Consider the following 18,530-nt stretch of genomic DNA (forward strand, 5'->3'; position numbering starts at 1 on the left):
TCTCTGACTATTCTAATTTTTTGATTCGACAGTGTATAAGAAAGACCTCACTACTTTCTTTCTTTCTCATCCGTTCATATATGGATCACCTGTATGTAAGAATTTTCTCTATATCTAGCTCTGTGTCTTGTTATCTTGGTCATTATTCTGTAGCTGGGTAATTGTGATCTACCCTTAGCAACTGGAGCCATGTTCTTCTTGGCCTTCCTCTTGGTCTGCTTCCTCCTACCTGTCTATTCAACACAAGGTTTGGTATTCTAGTGTAAGGCATTCTTTGAAAATTTCCAAACCATCTGAGCTGTTCTTTATTAATCTGATCCATAATATTATCGCTGTAATTTAAATCATTTCTAATTTGTTTATTTGTTTTATGTTCTCTCCAGTTGGTCTTATTTATTTTCCTTAGGCATGTTATTTCGAATTCTCACATTTTTTTTAATTTCTTTCTGATTTAGTTGCTTCTGCCCCATATGTGGCCATGGGAATTATGATAGTTTTGTAGAGTTTTTATAATTTGAGGCCTGTTGTTATATTGCTGTTGTTTCATATCCTATTCATTTTGTTCATGCCTGACCATCCTATACTGAGTCTGCTTTACTGGTTCAAGGTTATTTAGTTTATTTGTAATAAGGATACCAAGTTATATATAACTGTTTACTTGTTCTAGTGGTTTTTCTTTGAGATCTGATTTTTGTTACTTTTGTTTTGTTCCAGTTAATTCTCATTTTGTACTTTTTACATTTGCTGTTTATTGTTTTCTGTAATTGTATATTGGTTTCAGCCAGAATGATAATATCATCTTCATATTCAATATGGTTTTTGTTAGTTTCATTTGTTTGTAGTCCTGGTTCTTCATCTATGGTATTGCATATTTCTTGTAGCATTATTATGAATAAGTGAGGTGAGAGTGAGCATCCTTGCATGACTCCTTTTTCTACTTTAAATATATCAGTCTTGATCCTTTCAGTCTTAATGAATGCTTTGGTGTCTTTATAGTAGTTTTTGATAAATGATAAGATTTCTGAGTCTATTCTTGTATCTTTGAGGATTTGAATCAATTTATTTCTCCCTATTGAATCAAAGGCCTGTTTGAAGTCTATAACGCAGCAGTATATAGGCATATTGCATTTCCAGTATATTTCACCTATGTTGTTAACAGTAAAGATGTGGTCTGTTGTTGATCTGCTGGCTCTAAAACCTTCTTGTCCTCTTATGATTTCTTCCTTTATGTTATGAATTCTGTTTTGAATGATGCGTGTGAAAATCTTAGATCTACGGCTTAAAACAGTTATTGGTCTATAGCTCTCACAGTTTTGACTATCTCCTTTTTTGTAAAAAGGTATTATGATTTCTGACTTCCAATCACTGGTATATCTCCGGTGTCTATAATTTGGTTAAAGAGTTTTAAAAGGAAGTCAGTTGCTTTATGATCTCTGCATTTCCAGAGTTCTCTGGATAGTTGTTCAATATCTGGAGCCTTGGACTCTATCTTTTGGCTTATGGTATGTAGAATTTCTGCTTTTATTACTGATGGTGCCTTTCCTCTTTCTGGCTCTGTATTTATGTTGTCCCAATATTGTTCTTTTTTTTTTTTTTTAAACAGAGTTTGGTAGTATTCTCTACATATATTATTTATTTATTGTATAGATCCAGTTTCTTTGTTATTTTTATCCGTCATTTTTAGTGTTTTGGTTCCATATGATTTTGTGAGTTCTTTTAAGATCCTGTAGACTGTTTTGTTATCATTCATTTTATTGACTGCTTCATAGGCTTTTGCTTTTTCTTCTAGCCAGTTGTTTTTTGCTATTTTGCACAATCTGTCAATTTTATTTTTGAGTCGTCCATGGTTCCATTTGTTTTCTTTTGTGTTTTCTCTATTTAAGAGGCTTTTTGCATTTCTTTTTTTCTTCTATGATTTCTAATATTTCTGTAGTGATCCAGTCTTTATTTGGTTTAATAGCTATTCTTAATATTTTTTGCTCGGTCTGTACTACCATGATTTCCTTACCTTGGTTCCATAAATATTCCACTTTGTCTGAGGTCACTTGGCTTGTCTCAGGTTCTATTGCTTTTTGAAATTTGTGTTTTGCGTAGCTTTGTCATTGAGTTTGTATAAGTCTTTTTTTTAATTTTTCATTTTTTTATGGGTCTTAGGTATGTTCTTGAATTTTAATTTAATTTTTGCTACCAAGATTTCGTGATCAGAGTCAAAATCAGACTGGTTTTTTCAATGTTCTTCGACCTCTTTCAGTGACCTCACTTCGCTTCCCATTATGTTTAATGTTCTTGGTCCTACATTGCTAACTTTTCCTCGCACAAACACATCACATCCATGGAATCCTCAATCTCCAAAAGACTTGGTGTCCTCTTCCATTCTAGACACTACCTTTTTTCTCTACAACATAGCAGTATATAAATCCAAAATTTGCCAACTTCAGAATACTATTCTCATATCTGTGGTAGTGCATCAAAAACCTCCCTGAAATACTTCATACTCTGTTTCTGCATTATGCCTTGATGTTGTTGTTGTCAAGTCCATTGAAGAGCTTCTAGATATGACTGTGGATCTGTAGAACTGCTTTGGCAATCTGTTGAACTTTGACGGAGTAGAGCTCTAGGGTTATTGCCAATTTTCTGTAGAGCAGCAGCAATTGCTGGACAAGAATAAATATGGACAGGTGTTAGTTCTTTTTTTAATTTTTTTTAAATTTTTTTATATTTTTTACTAAATAGCTTTTTAATTGTAATTTCCTTTTACTAAAAAGGAAATTACAACATATACTAGGATACACATTAAAATAAATTTTAGTACACTTCCAATATTTCGGCAACGTCATGTTGCCATTTTCACAAAAACTTAAAAAACAAGACACGTACTAAAGACCAACCTCCCCCCCTAGACCTACCTGTTGTATACCAGGTACCTTGCAGCTGTAAGCTGTCCTACTTTGGCCAAACAGGCAGGACAGTAAATATCAGAATTTCAGAACACAAGAACTACATCCGGTTTCACCAATACAGCCGCTCTGGTCTTGCTGACCATGCGCTGGATACATGCCATAGAATACGGTGGAAGAAAGCCATGATAATACACCATAGTAAATACAAATATGAAAGGCTTTTCATGGAACCAGCTTCAGCCCTAAGAAACAATCCAAACCTCAACAAATTTGGTTGCATGAGACTGCCCCAAATTTGGGAAACCTTCATCTGAAGACCTTCAGCCCAATCGCCCAAGTATACCAACATTGCCCGCTAGGGGAGGGGGCACCATCAGGACTTTTAGGAGAAAGAATGGCTTCCAGCTTCGTCCTCATTTACTGTTTGTTGTGCTTGCATGCACATGTCTTGGTTTTTAAGTTGCTGTGAAAATGGCAACGTAATGTTGCCGAAATATTGGAAGTGTATTAAAATTAATTTTAATGTATATCCTTGTATACGTTGTAATTTCCTTAAGCTATTTAGTAAAAATGCATAACCAATGTCTAAGCCTTTCCACAAGAAGGTGTTAGTTCAACTGGACAGTTTTTGCATGTTTCATAGCTCCTACTACCGCCTGGCTGAATTTTCATGCCTTTGGAATGTTCCGTTCTTAGTCTGGAGATGACTGTGGTTATTTCTCTATTTTCATTAATTTCACTGATTTCATTCTTCTTCTTCTTGATAGTTTGTTTAACCAATCTTATTTTGGCGACAGCATTAACATCAGTTAGTGACAGTGGGTGTGATTTTGTGATTTTTGAGGTAAGTATCTTGCTTCTTTGGCTAGTCTGTCTGCTCTTTCATTGCCTTCAATATTTACACGGGCTGGTATCCATTGCAGTGTGTAGTTCTTATTTTTCAAATTTAAGGTAATTAGTAGTTCATGAATTTCTTGTGTGAGATTTGTTTTCCATTTTTTAATGCTTCAAGTGCAGATTTTGAGTCACTGTAGATGATTATTCCTTCTGTAATGTTTATTACTGGATTTGAGAGATAGAACTTGAGAGCTGCTTGTATGGCTGTTAATTCACAAGTGAAGTTTGAAGCTATTTTGCCAGCTGTGGTTTTGATTTGCATTTCCTCGCCTCCTCCTGGAAGAGTTAGAAAAACCCCTAAACCCCCTTGGTTGAGTTCTTCATCAGATGATCCATCAGTGTAGGCAATGACATGGTTTGGATTGTTTAGGTGGTGTATAGTGTCCAGTCCTTTTTTGCTGTGAATCCTTTTTTTTTTGAACAAGGTTCGAGGAGATCTAAGTTTATCATTGTGTTTTTTGGTTGAATAGTATAAAAGAATGGCTCTTTGCTTATTTCAATGGATAGATGCTTTAAATCAATCTGTTTTATAATTTCATGATCATATTGTAATGTAGATGATCTCTTTAGTCTAGATTTTATTGTCCAGGCATTGAAAGTCCTGAGTGAGATGTGATCCTGTTGGTGGCTCCTGATTCTGTTAGTGAATTAACTGCGGAGAGTTTTCTTCTGTCTTCTAGTATATGAAGCCCACACTCTTGTTGAGCTTTTAAATGATTTGTGGATGAGACTGTACCTATGATAATTTTTGCTGCTCTTGATTATACTCTGTCAAGTTTTTCTTTTGAGCTAATAGAAGTTGGAACCCAGATTGGTGAGGCATATTCCATAGTGGGTCATATGAGTGCCATATGTAGTTTTGAGTGTCTTTGGTTTTGCACCCTACTTTTGTTTTGCTTTTGATGTATTGTAGGATGAAGGTATCTGTGTCTTTTCTTAACTGGAGGTTTCATTAGGAATATTTTGTAGATGTCATTAATAGTGGCTTTTTTTATTATTTTTAATTGTAAGACATGTTTTATGAGAATCTTTGTTAGGTACATCAATTCTTTTTCCCCTCCTGCTTTTCTTACTTGATATGGCACAAGCTCTATTTTTAAGAAGTTTCTGAGCAGGGTAGTGGTGATAAGTGGCATGCAAGTATCTGCTTGCATTTTTTATTTGTTTATTTTACTTTTTCAATCTATATGCTTTTATCAAACCAACTTGAAAACTGTCTTCCTTCCTACTATCAACAAAGGATACTTTACCAAGTGTTTATCAAATACCCTCCCATGTCATCTTTCTTATTTTGGACAGACTGGCCATTCTGCCTTGATTAGAATTGAAAGATATCAAGACTATATTGCATTTTTGGAATTTGTAAGTTTTGCAGCTTACATGTGTAAGCTGTGAAACTTACTTTAACATTGGTAATTTACCATTAACCTTACTACATCTAAACTTGCTAGTAGAATTATATGTTTTATGATGATATTGTAGTAGCTATTTATTTGTGCCATTTGTAATTTTTTTGATGATGTTATTAATTACAATTATTATTTTGAGCTGTCAGACTGCAGATTTTTGTTATATTCTATGATTTAATTTTCTTATCTTATTTTCTTTCTTATGTCTACCTTACTTCTACTCATTTAAATCTTTCTGTTAAGTTCTCTTTATTTTTTTTTTAACTTAAGCCGATTAATTTAGTCCCCACTTGTAATTTTTTATACTACCTATAAGTGTTAGCGCTGTAAGTAAAAGAGCTCTAGAATAGGCAATTCATGGATACAGTGTTAACTATTTCCCACGTGATATGATTCAGAGAAAAATTTATTTGTTTTTTCGACTGTGCCACCCTGAATTAGAGTTATGGCACAAGAAGAATAGTTATAACACTTATAACTATTATAAGAATAGATCACTTTCTAAAATAATACCTTAAATAGTCGGTTGTGGCAATTTCTCTAATCTAAGCACACAGGTTCGGTTATTTTTGTGAGACAGTGCATTGGTCAAAATTCAGGTGATAGTTTATTTTACCTTAAGCACAATACAATAAGACATACATTAAACATTCTCTCTAATTCCTACTTTAAACTTAAAATCGTAACCTTACAGTATCTGCAATTTACAATGCTAAGAAAAACTTGCTTTTCCAACTCTAGACAATTTCTGACTGTTACAATCATTATCACTGGCTAACATTCTTCTCAATAAATATGTTAGCTAATTTTGTTTCAGCCTCAATTACTTCCTATAGCACACTTAACCAACTAATTTTAACAAAGCCATGTTCAGTAGACATACAATTCTTGTTCACAATCTCAGTTAACATATTAAAATGTACTCACAAATTCATAGAAACAAATACAGTCCTACCAGTCTGGATGACTTTTAGCGGTTCTGCCGACTGCTTTCCTTAGCTCTATATCATAGCCTTTGCTGAACGACTTTTGGCGGTCATCCTGGTGTAGTCCTCGTCCAGGATCTGTAGCATAGCTCACCGTCGGTTATTGGATCTTCTGTCGACACCGCATATCTGGTCGCACATGGCACGTTCTGCTACTGGAAATACAACTCCGTAGAATGACCTTCTTCTCCTGGACTTACTACTTCTGCAAGACAAACAAACTCCTCGAACAGCCAGCCCCCTGAACAGACCTCGAAGTGCCTCTTTTATATGATTCAGAAGCTCCTTGTTATTAGTGTCAGAGACTCCCGAATCTTCCATAAATAAATGACATCACTGAAGTTTTGACCTTCAGAGTTGGCGGCAACAATCTCTATATCTGAACGACCTTGAATACTTTTGTTTACTTTTAAGTTGCCAACATAATCTGGTCTAATCTCCTTAACTTAAAGAATTACTTTTAACATTCTGTTACATCAAACCACTATTATTCACAATTTTAACCTTTACAATATTTTTATAATTTGTGAACAATTTCTATATCATTCTTTTTGTTAGTTAGCTTTACAAGTTTACGATCAGCACTTATTTAAAATATAGTAAGTTACGATTCTTTCTTTCCTCATGGTTTGTGACCTCAGTAAAATCGATGCCGAAAAATCGTTATATAAAATTTCACCGCATCGAATTTTACAATATCCTTAACTCTGTCAATGACATCTGAAGTCACATGGAATAAATATCTTGCAAGGTTTTTGGTCAGTGAATGGTTAGCCTTTCCCATAATCTTTAAAGGCACCTGCGGCATAACACTATGAAAAATTTTAATGAAAGTAGCAGAAATATTTTTTACTGAAATTAACAGCACATTGTCAGTGTGTGTGGAACAACAAGCATTTCAAAGAGACAGGAATACAGGGTAAATGCAACAATCAGTACAATTGAAATTGTTGAATGCTAGAGGAATCATATTTAAAAAAAAAAAAAAAAAAAAAACCCTGATATTTACAAGATGAGAATCTTCCAAACTTATGTGTGAAAAGGCAATCATTCTGATTTAAAATTGACAACTGAATTTTTGGGAGGTATTGAACAGACTTGGTCAAGAAGGGTAAACTTCCAGAACTTTCTTTTTCCATAGTGAACTTAATATAGAGAAAAGGCTGTTGATCCGAATGAATCTACCTTTGACTAATTATTATTTGAGCCACTTTTTTTCTCATCCATTCATCTCACCCCTCTTCCTGGGTTTGCTATGTTGATGACAAACTTACCACCTTCGTACATGCAAAAGATGGTGTTTGTTTTCAGAATGAGGCCAGATTGCAAATGTGTCATCAACATAGAGAATGCAGAAAGAGGGTTGAAAATGAATTGATGAGAACTGGCTGGCCATAAGTATCTTCCAGATGGTTCAAATAATAATTAGCCAAAGGTGGATTCATTCAGATCAATAGCCTTCACTATGTATTAAGTTCAATATGAAAAAATAAAGTTCTATTAGTTTTATCTTTCCTGGATATCCTACTCACTTGCACATCCTCTGGTCCACATATTTATAATTACCAATTATTCTTAACTTGGTGTGCATGTGGAAATTGAGGACCTGAAGTCACTTGAAGATATCCCATGTTTTTCTAAAGCAGCGTTCCCAAATTCCTATCAATGACACTTGTACTCTAGTTTTCCAACCTTTCAGGGATAGTTGTCATATATGTAAGTTATTATTATCAACACTTTACTGCCACATGATTTCATCTTAAATGTTTGTTTTTGTTCTCTGCTTGGAATTATCTTAATGATTAGTAAATTCAGTTTTTCACATCAGTATTGGCAGTATTGGTTTTAACTAGACTTCTTTGTGCTTATTATAATTCCACCTTTTGTATATCAGCTTTGTTATAATTGATGATCTTAATTCCTTTGTTTTCTTGTGCTGTTACGTTTTAACCACTTTGCTTATCTCTCTCTATGTCGATTATATTGGTTATAAAGTGTCAGGGATTTAGTTGTTCAATTATAAGGTCAACATGATGCATCCTTTGGGATTTGCTTAAGATTGAATCCCATCTAGGATGCAAAGAACATTTTTGGCTGGCAGTGAGTTAGCCAGTCTCGTGGTGGTGGTGGTTGAAGAGTGGGGGGGGGATGTTCTGATTTTTATGCTTGCAAAGCAGTGGTTGAAGAAAATATTCCATTTAACAGGCATTCATGCACTGGCTTGGTCATATCCATTATGCAACCAATTTCAGTTAGCAGAATGATTGTAGTATACATATTAAAATTATTTGGATGGAAACTGGCTTCTTAAATATAATTCATCACTATGAAGTTTTTAGTATAAATAATTCAGTACTACTGCAGTTTGATATGCAGTTTTATCAGTACTGCCATAAAGTAATATAAGGGTGTGTATATTATTTCTGGGAAAACTCCCATGTTACTCCTCTTAATAAACTATTATAATTATGGCTATTTTGCCTGCTACAGTTGAGGAGTGCCCCTCCTAAACTGTAGCAGGTAAAATAGCCGTAATTATAATAGTAATATAAGGGTTTTCCAGAAATAGTGGCCAGCTCTCTTAATGTGCACTCATCTGATTGATTGCAAGCCAAACTGGCCATCCTATATATATTATGGAAATACTGGTGTTATCACAGTGAACTTAAACAACACTGATGGGTTGTCTGTAAAGAAATGGCTCCACTTGAATTTGACATTCTTGATTCCACACATCTTTGTATCATTTTTACTAAATAATTTAAGGAAAATTACAACATAAACTAGGATATATATATTAAAATAAATTTTAATATACTTCAGTATTTCGGCAACGTCACGTTGCCATTTTCAAGGAACTTAAGAACAAGACACATGCACGCAGGCACAACAAACAGTAAGTGAGGAAGAAGCAGGAATCTATTATTTCTCCTTAAGTCCTGATGGTGCCCTCAAACAGGCAATGTTGGTATTCTTGGGCGATTGGGCTGAAGGGTCTTCTGATGTAAGTTTCCCAAATTTGAGTCCATCTCATGCAGCCAAATTTGTTGAGGTTTGGTTTGTTTCTTAGGGCTGAAGCTGATTCCATGAAAAGCCTTTCATATTTGTATTTACTACGGTGTATTATCGTGGCTTTCTTCCACCGTCCGTATTCTATGGTAGGTATCCAGCGCATGGTCAGCAAGACCAGAGTGGTTGTATTGGTGAAACCGGATGTAGTCCTTGTGTTCTAAAATTCTGATATTTGCTGTCCTGCCTGTTTGGCCAAAGTAGGACAGCTTACAGCTGCAAGGTATCTGGTATACACCAGGTAGGTGGGGGGGGGGGGGGTCCTCTACTCTCCCCACCCTTGGCCAACTTTTATATGGAGACTTTTGAAGAGAAAGCCTTAAACTCTGCCCCACAAAAATTAACCATTTGGCTTGCTATGTTGATGATGTGTTCGCTATTTGGCCACATGGCTCCAATGCACTCCTCTCCTTCCTAACACACTTAAACAACCAACACCCCCAGAATCAAATTCACTCCTGGAAGAGGAAAAAAACAACTGCTTCTTTTCTTAGACATACTAGTCACCTGCCAGCTTGATGGAACCTTGGTTTTCTCAGTCTATAGAAAATCCACCCATACAGGCAGATACATTCACCAACAATTCCACCACCCCTCCTCGCAATAATATGGAGTCATTAAGACACTACACAACAGGGCTAAAGTTATCTGTTCAAATGACAATGCACTTACCACAGAACTAAATCACATTCTGAACACTTTCTCAGCCAATGGCCCCCCCCCCCCCCCCCCCAAAAAAAAAAAAAAATCCAAAAAATATTGAAACCAATAAACCACATCCCCCATACCCCCAACTCACAACAAGGATTACTCTAAATCCATCACCATACCTTATATCCGAAGCACCTCGGAAAAAATTACAAAAATCCTAAAAAAACATGACTTAACTTCTTGTTACAGACCATATAAAAAATTGGCATCCCTTATCTGCTCTACTAAAGACCCCCCCCCCCCCCCCCCCCCCCCAAAGACCTACCTGATGTATACCAGGTACCTTGCAGCTGTAAGCTGTCCTACTTTGGCCAAACAGGCAGGACAGTAAATATCAGAATTTCAGAACACAAGAACTACATCTGGTTTCACCAATACAGCCACTCTGGTCTTGCTGACCATGCGCTGGATACATGCCATAGAAATACGGTGGAAGAAAGCCATGATAATACACCATAGTAAATACAAATATGAAAGGCTTTTCATGGAACCAGCTTCAGCCCTAAGAAACAATCCAAACCTCAACAAATTTGGCTGCATGAGACGGCCTCAAATTTGGGAAACCTACATCAGAATACCTTCAGCCCAGTCGCCCCAAGAATACCAACATTGCTCGCTAGGGGGCGCCATCAGGACTTGAGGAGAAATAATAGCTTCCTGCTTCTTCCTCACTTACTTTTTGTTGTGCCTGCATGCACGTATCTTGTTCGTAAGTTCCTTGAAAATGGCAACGTGACGTTGCCGAAATGTTGAAGTTATATTAAAATTTATTTTAATGTATATCCTAGTTTGCATTGTAATTTCCTTAAATTATTTAGTAAAAATGCATAACCAACGTCTAAGTCTTTTCCGAGAATCGTTGTATCACATATTTTCATGTTGCATCATATAACTCATTACTCATTATGTGGCTGATTTGTTATTGCAATAGAAGTTGATGTCAGAGATGAATTTTACACAATTCTCAACTCACAGTAAATGGTTTGAATGAACAGTTGCAGTATTATTATTATTATGTGACAACCTGAAGAAGTCCAAGGACTAATTGTTGGAGGGCACTGGCATTATGCTACTCTATTCTAATCTGCTCATGTTTTTTTTTTTTTTTTTTGTCTGTAAATTGTGTGTTGTCTCAAAGCCAATTTGTCTTTGTCTGCATGCAGGATAGGAAGGGAAAAAAAGCCTGCTACCTCTGTATGAGATTAACTAATTCACCTTCAGTTGAAAAAGACTATATAAAAATTCCTCTTTATAATGACCGAAAATGAATGCATGTCTTACTCAGTAGAAGGGCCCAATGTTCCACTGTTTTTTCCAATTGCACTATGCAAGCAGTTATTGTTAGTGATGAAATAACATACATTTTATATACTAAAGGACATTCTTATTTTATTTATTTATTTTTTTTTATTAAAAGTGACATTTTTATTTTATTCTCTTAGGCACTTTATGATTATCAGCCTAATGTTAATGATTCTCAAACGATGACAATATGGTTAGCGGTAATGAGAGAAGCATTCATTAATTTGCAGAGGTAGGTTATCATTATATTCTTAAGCAGTAAAAGTAACTTTTAGTTTACATAAGTCATTTGACTTTATTTAGCTGAGCATTAAAGCAAGAGATAAAGTTCATTCTTTAATTGTGTAATTATTTAATTAAATACTGAATGGGCTAAATACAATGATTTTATCATCATCAAATTCCCTGACATATACACTCAAGGATATAATAGTACTACATGAAAAACTTATATCATTACTAACTTCTTATCTACAATTTTCCTCCAAATCAATCTGTTACCTGTCAAGACTCCAACATTATCAGATCTTTTTTACTGCATCAATCCACTTATATCTTAGTCTTCCTCTGGGTCTTTTTCCTGCCAACCAGACAGAGAACACTTGTTTTGCTAATTATTCCTCTCCCATTCTGTGTAAGTGACCATACCACCTGAGATCAACTCTGCTAACACATTCCTGGATGCTAACAATGTCAAGTTCTTTCCTGATATCCTCTTTTAATATGATATTGCCATTGTCATCTGTTTATGCTCCTAATCTTTCTCCAACACTCTCATATCTGGTCTCTAATCTTTGATCAACTGTTTTATTTCTAACCCAGCTCTCAGATCCATAAGTTAAAATTGGCTTGAACACTGTCTTGTATATAACTAATTTAGTGTTTTGACTAATTTCTCTCTTATTCCATATAAATTTATTCAGTCAACTTTCTGCAATACCAGCTTTATTGATTCTGTTGTCTATTTCCATATTCATAACATCTTCACTAAAAATCGTGATTAAGTAGCTGAATTGTTTTATTTGTTCTGTAGGTTCTGCATTCACAATGCAGTTGATATTTTCAGTGCTTCTGTCTATTTTCATTGTCTTTGTCTTGTTATTGCTAACCTTCATACCAAATCTATTACAACAGTTATTCAATTTAGTCAGAGAATCTTGCAGACTTTGTACCAGATTTATATTGAAGTATAACGTCATCCGCATAAAGTAAAGAGCTGAGGTTAACATCTCCAATTTTGATATCAGGTTTAATACCACTTCATAATGTTATCCATGTAGATAATGAATAACACAGAGGATAATATACATCCTTGTCTGACACCAGATTTAACATTAAACCATCTTCTTGTACTTCCTTCACTTCTAACTGCTGACTTAAATAAAGCGTATACAACTCAAATAAAGAGTAAGTATTGCTTGATATATAATGCCCCAATGATACCATACAACTGTCACATTTTGAATAGCTTGGTGCCTTGTCATATGCTTTCCAGATCTACAAAACTTAAATACAGATTTTTGTTATATTCTCATGATTTCTGAACTATTTGTCTTAAAGTTAAAATCTGATCCTGACAGCCTCTATTTGGCCTACATCCAGCTTGTTCTTCACCAATCTTCCCTTCTACAATCCATCTCAACTGTTTCTCAAGTATACTGGCATGAATCTTGCCCGGAACACTCAGTAGGGAAATACCTCTGTAATTCTCACATTCAGTTTTATTTCCCTTTTTATATATGGGTACTATTAGAGCTCTACTCCAAACATTTTAGACTGCCTGGTTGGCTGAGTGGATAGCGTATCCGCTCTCCAGCCAAAAATAAAGGCTGCCGGTTTGAATCCCACCGTGGGCATGGATGTGTGATTGTCTGTGGAAATACCAGTGGTGGTCAGCAATAGATGCTGTTGGTGTAGTTGCGGTTCAGTTAATGATTGAATGGTGGAGACAGAGTTGTAGAGCAGGTGCCCTCCCTCGATGAGTCCTTGTACTCCCTGAAGGTGTCAAATAATAATAGTAATAATAATAATAATACTTCAGCATTTCTGGTCGAATATCATCTACTCCTGCTGCCTTTCCACATTTCAACCCCTTTTTGGTGGCTTTTCTACTTCAAGTGTAGATATGTATTCCTGACTGTATGACTGTTGAGTATTTTTTTACCACACACACACACAAATATATATATATATATATATATATTTATTTATCCCTCCCCCCCTCCAAAAAAAAAATATATATATGTATATATATTGCAACTTGAATGATTTAGATGAGTGGTACTACTCATCCATCTAAATCCTGCCTGATTTATCCTTCACACTGCTTGGTCATTTACCATCCAAACAGCAGATTCTTACACTGTCGCATTGTCTCCTAAGCTTTCATCACTTGCCTGTATTTCTGTATAATACTCCCTGCTTAACTGAATTCCATGTGTGGCAATCTTTCAAGCCAAGACTGCATGAACACTCTCCCCAGTTGGAGGCAGTGTGGGGCTATCTTAGTATGCTTAAATCTTCTGATGCTGTTGTTAGATCCAGCACCTGAAATCCTGAGTCCTCTCTATCACATGCTATTTCAAATAATTGACTCTTAGTAGGTGAATAAATTCTATTTCCTTGCAGCCATGTGATCTCTCCTTCATTCAGCCTATGTCTCTGTGGACCTGTTAATATATTAGACATTTACTTTTAGAGGATATTATCATAATATTTATCCTGTATATAGAGATGATCTCTGTTCAACAATTATTTTTTTATTTTATTTCAAAGTGTTTTTATTTATTGTACAAGGGTTCGCTCCGATTGTTGCAATGACTTTTTTTTTTTTTACTATTTCTTTCAGAATTCAAAAAATCACTGACTCAAGACCAAAATACAAAATAAACACATTTAATAAAACAAAAACAATATATATACACTTCAAATAATATTACATAACTATAACTAACTATAGAATTAATTGGATCCAAGGACTTTTTAAAAATAAACTTACACTTAAGACTAGACTAAACACTTTGTTTGCACGATGACAAATTGTTCATAGCCAGTTTCTTTCTCTGTCAAGGCCCTTTTCCGAAGATATATGACTTTATTCTTCATTTTCACAGGATCATTTTTCATCACTCATGTAGCTCAGCTCACATTAATTCTTCCTAACTCAATTCTGTCTCTTTTTAGTAGAAATAATAATTAGATCCGGCGTCCTCAATACAGGTGAAACTTTCTAATCAGAGTTTTCTTGAACATTCCTTTAGAACGTAAATTGCAATTTCTTCTTTTATTCACTAATGCTTATTGATAGTCTTAACTCTTCCACTTTAAAAAATCCACAGTTCTACGAATCCCTTTTCGGAATCTATTATGAATCTTACAATTTGCTTTTCCTCAAATATTCCTTTTAAAATGCCTATATTTCCTTTTTATTTATCAATACTTATTCCACTGTAAACTTCATAGTTCCATGATTCCTTTTTCAGAATATACTATTAATTTTCTTCCGACTGTCACATAAAAAAACTCAATTTCCTCCGAATCTAAATGCCTGCCGGCTTGTGTTCTAATTTTCTCTCCGAACACTTCTTGTTTACACCCGTTACTCTGATACCGAACGCTGTTCTTGTCAGCTGTCAATCACACATCAAACTTCTTGGCGAGCATGCGCACTCCATGAAAATGGCAAGCGAGAAACTAAATATAATGGCTGACACGGTGTCTCTGTTAGCGACAAGAGAATGTCTTCATAAATTACAATAAATTTGTTTAAAGTAACACAGCTATTCAAATCTGGTAAGTACATAAATTTTTAACCACATTACATATCATTTTTGACAAAACCATTTCAATAACGGGCACATCGCAAGTTCCGACAATGTGTGTTATGAAACTAAAACTAATAAACATACCAACAAAAACAATATGTAAAAATATAGATTGAAACCCAAACGGCTATTTTTCTGGTAACCTTAATAATAATAATGAAGGAGATATGAATCTTTTGATGTTTAACTGCCAGTAAGCGAAATTCTAAGAACTCAGACTAAGATCTATGAGTTTCATACCGAAAAACTATCGGCAAATCCAAATGTAAGTAACCACTTGTAAGTAAACACCAAGGCATCTCGAATCAAAGGTGGAGCAAGCTCCCTCACTATCCTTGATATTTTCTCATAATGTAAAAACACAGCCCCTAGGGGATGTAATACTGTAATTACATTATGAGGAGAGGTCACTACCCAGACCGGTTTCAACCATTTTTGAGGTCTCATCAGTGAGTAGGTAGACCTGGAAGATAACAAGGTTTAAGTGAAAAGAAAACCTTGTTATCTTCCAGGTCTACCTACTCACTGATGAGACCTCAAAAAAGGTTGAAACCGGTCTGGGTAGTGACCTCTCCTCATAATGTAATTACAGTATTACATCCCCTAGGGGCTGTGTTTTTATATTATGAGAAAATATCAAGGATAGTGAGGGAGCTTGCTCCACCTTTGATTCGAGTTGCCTTGGTGTTGCACTACCAAGTGGTTACTTACACTTGGATTTGCCGATAGTTTGTCGGTATGAAACTCATAGATCTTAGTCCGAGTTTTTAGAGTTTCGCTTACTGGCAGTTAAACATCAAAAGATTCATATCTCCTTCATTAATATGTAAAAATATTCAGAATTTTAAATTATGATTATTTTTTCAGACCTATGGTACATTTTGTACCATGGGTGGGCTAAGGATTTTTTTCCCTATTTTTATCAGTTTTATATATATATATTTGTATTTTTCATTTATTTTTTTTTACATAGTCCAGAAACCCTGCTCTAGAGATCAAACATGGGACCTTTTCAAGCCACTTCAGATCCCCAATAAGCGGTGCAGTGGTTTTACAAGCGATGGCATCCATCTCCCACCTATAGACTTTTTTTTGTCATTCTCATACTTTCCTCATGTGCATGCCCACACACTGCTTCTGAGAAACTTAATTCAATACCTTGAAGTGTAGTTCATCAGACTTTTCCATACATTAAATTCAGTCCAAGGGTCTATCAACTTCATGCCATATTTGTTGCCCTCCTCTTCAACTCATCTCTGTCATAACAGGCAGTAGACTCATAATGTTGAGTCTTACTCTCTTTTTTTTTTTTTTTTTGCTTCTTCTAATAGCTCTTTCTTGCAATCGGTTGTGATATAAAAAGTTTTATGTATTCCCTGCTGATTGTGAGAATGTGTACATATTATTATTTGAATATTTTCTTGTGTTCCAGGACTCATTACTTATTTGAGTCTATCTTCACTAACTTATTTTCATGCCTTACCGTCTGTCATTCATCCTTAGTGTGTTTGCTGCTTCCCAATAATGTTTCTATTTGCTAACAATGAAGATATGCTGTTTCCTCTTGTAAATTATACTGTTATTCAGCTCATTCCTTATGATTTTATCTCCTGTTGTTGAAGCATGAACTGGTTGTTGTTTAACTTTTGATGACTGTGAGTATAAGTTCTCCATTTTTCTCTATATTCCATTGTTTCTTCTTTCAGTAGTTATAATTTCATTGGTAATTTCTTTGTATTCTCCATCCAAGTCTTCTATCTTTCCTAGTATTAGCAGTGCTCATCTGGTTGATTAATATGTCTGAATGATATTAACTACTTTTTAGCAGTCAGTCTACAAAGGTGCATTTCATCTTTATGTTCTCCAAAACCTGGCTGGCTGTTGGATTCGTTATGTCTATAATTCAAATGAATCTGTTACTTTTCACTTTATTCTTGAACATTCAGCTTTCATATTTATACATTGCTAATTGAAGAATTGTTTCTTTACCAATTCCAACTTTTGTGGCCTTACTAACATCCCTTTCATAATGTTAGTTCAGTTTGAAATAGCTCTTTTCCCTCACTATCCTTCTCTTAATTTCATCTTCAGTGTGTATCTTTTTTGTTTGCTTGTCCAGTAAATCATAACTTTCATCTGGCTCTGTTATCTCTCTCTCAATCAAAAATTTCTCCAAATTACTTCGAAAAACCTGACGGATTTCATATAGAATGAAAAGAACCATTATAAGGTCTCTTCAGTTCAAGGTGAGTTAGCCAGTCTCATAAGTAGTAGGACTCTCCTTCTGGAAACTCTGATTTTTCATCCTGCAGAACAAGCAAACTGGCTAGAACATTACAGGAATCACTTTTACCAAACCATAAGGGGCAATCATCTTGATTGTAAGGGAAGCGGCACTCCCATGGATCCCTAGCTGGATCTATCCTCTCCTTCTTCTACTTTGAGGAAGATCCACTTACTTTAATCTTTCCTATAAGGCCTTATCAGCCAACTCTTCTTACTTTATGACCCTTATGCTATTAGAGTACTTGAGGGCCATGGGGTCTTTTCATTTCTGGCCTTACAACTATGCCCTCTCTATAAACCTTACTATAATTCTATAATCTACTCTTTCCCCTTCAATATACCCTATTCCTCCTATGGGTTTAAATTCAGAAGAAGGCTAGTTCAGAAGCCTTAAGGTAGCAGCGCTACCACTGAACTATTCCATCGTCAGGCCAGTCCCCTGACATGGAGAACATAATCCTACTTATAAGCTGACAGAAAAAGATAATCGGATTGAATCTATGGGAAATGACCCTGGAATGGAAAAGGGAAAACGAAAATGGAAACGACAAAATATAATACACATAGCCAACTGGAATGTAAGAGGAATAGCATATAAAGAAATAGAATTAGACCAGTTACTAAATGAAAGAAATTTTAAAATAGCAGTAATCACTGAAACAAAAAAGAAATTAAAAGGAACTATGAGAACTGAAAATTTTAATGTGATATACAGTGGAGTCGACAGAGACCAAAGAGCACAAGCAGGAGTCATGATTTGGATTCATAACTCCCTTTCAAAACAGTTAAAACATTATAAATTATGGAATGAGAGAATAATAGAAGCTAGAATAAAAATAGATAGAGGCTATTTAACAATAATTGGTTTATATGCCCCAGAAGAAGGAAGAGAACAGGATAATATTGATTTTTATAATCAGCTACAAAACATATATAATAAAATAAATAAAAATGACTACATAATTTTAGCAGGAGACTTAAATGCAAGAATTGGAAACATGAAAATTAATAATAATATAGGAATACATGGAGAACACACTCTAAACAGAAATGGTAAAAAATTGATTGACTTTGTAGTTTATAATAACCTAAAAATAATGAATTCCTTCTATAAACATAAAGACATACATAAATATACTTAGGCAG

General features: G+C 34.9%; 1 protein-coding gene across 2 annotated transcripts in view; it reads left to right on the forward strand.

Moving 5' to 3' along the window:
* LOC150106189 (RRP12-like protein) overlaps positions 1–18,530 on the forward strand; it is a 582,235-nt gene that overhangs the window by 180,907 nt on the left and 382,798 nt on the right. For both annotated transcript variants that reach the window (XM_090392222.1, XM_090392221.1), the window contains exon 10: positions 11,415–11,506. In XM_090392222.1, coding sequence (XP_090248348.1) covers positions 11,415–11,506 — 92 coding nt within the window. The remainder of the gene's footprint in view (positions 1–11,414; positions 11,507–18,530) is intronic.

Source organism: Typopeltis vanoorti, chromosome 5 (assembly GCF_054136105.1).
Source record: "Typopeltis vanoorti isolate ZY-2024b chromosome 5, IOZ_Tvanoo_1.0, whole genome shotgun sequence".
NCBI lineage: Eukaryota > Metazoa > Arthropoda > Arachnida > Uropygi > Thelyphonidae > Typopeltis > Typopeltis vanoorti.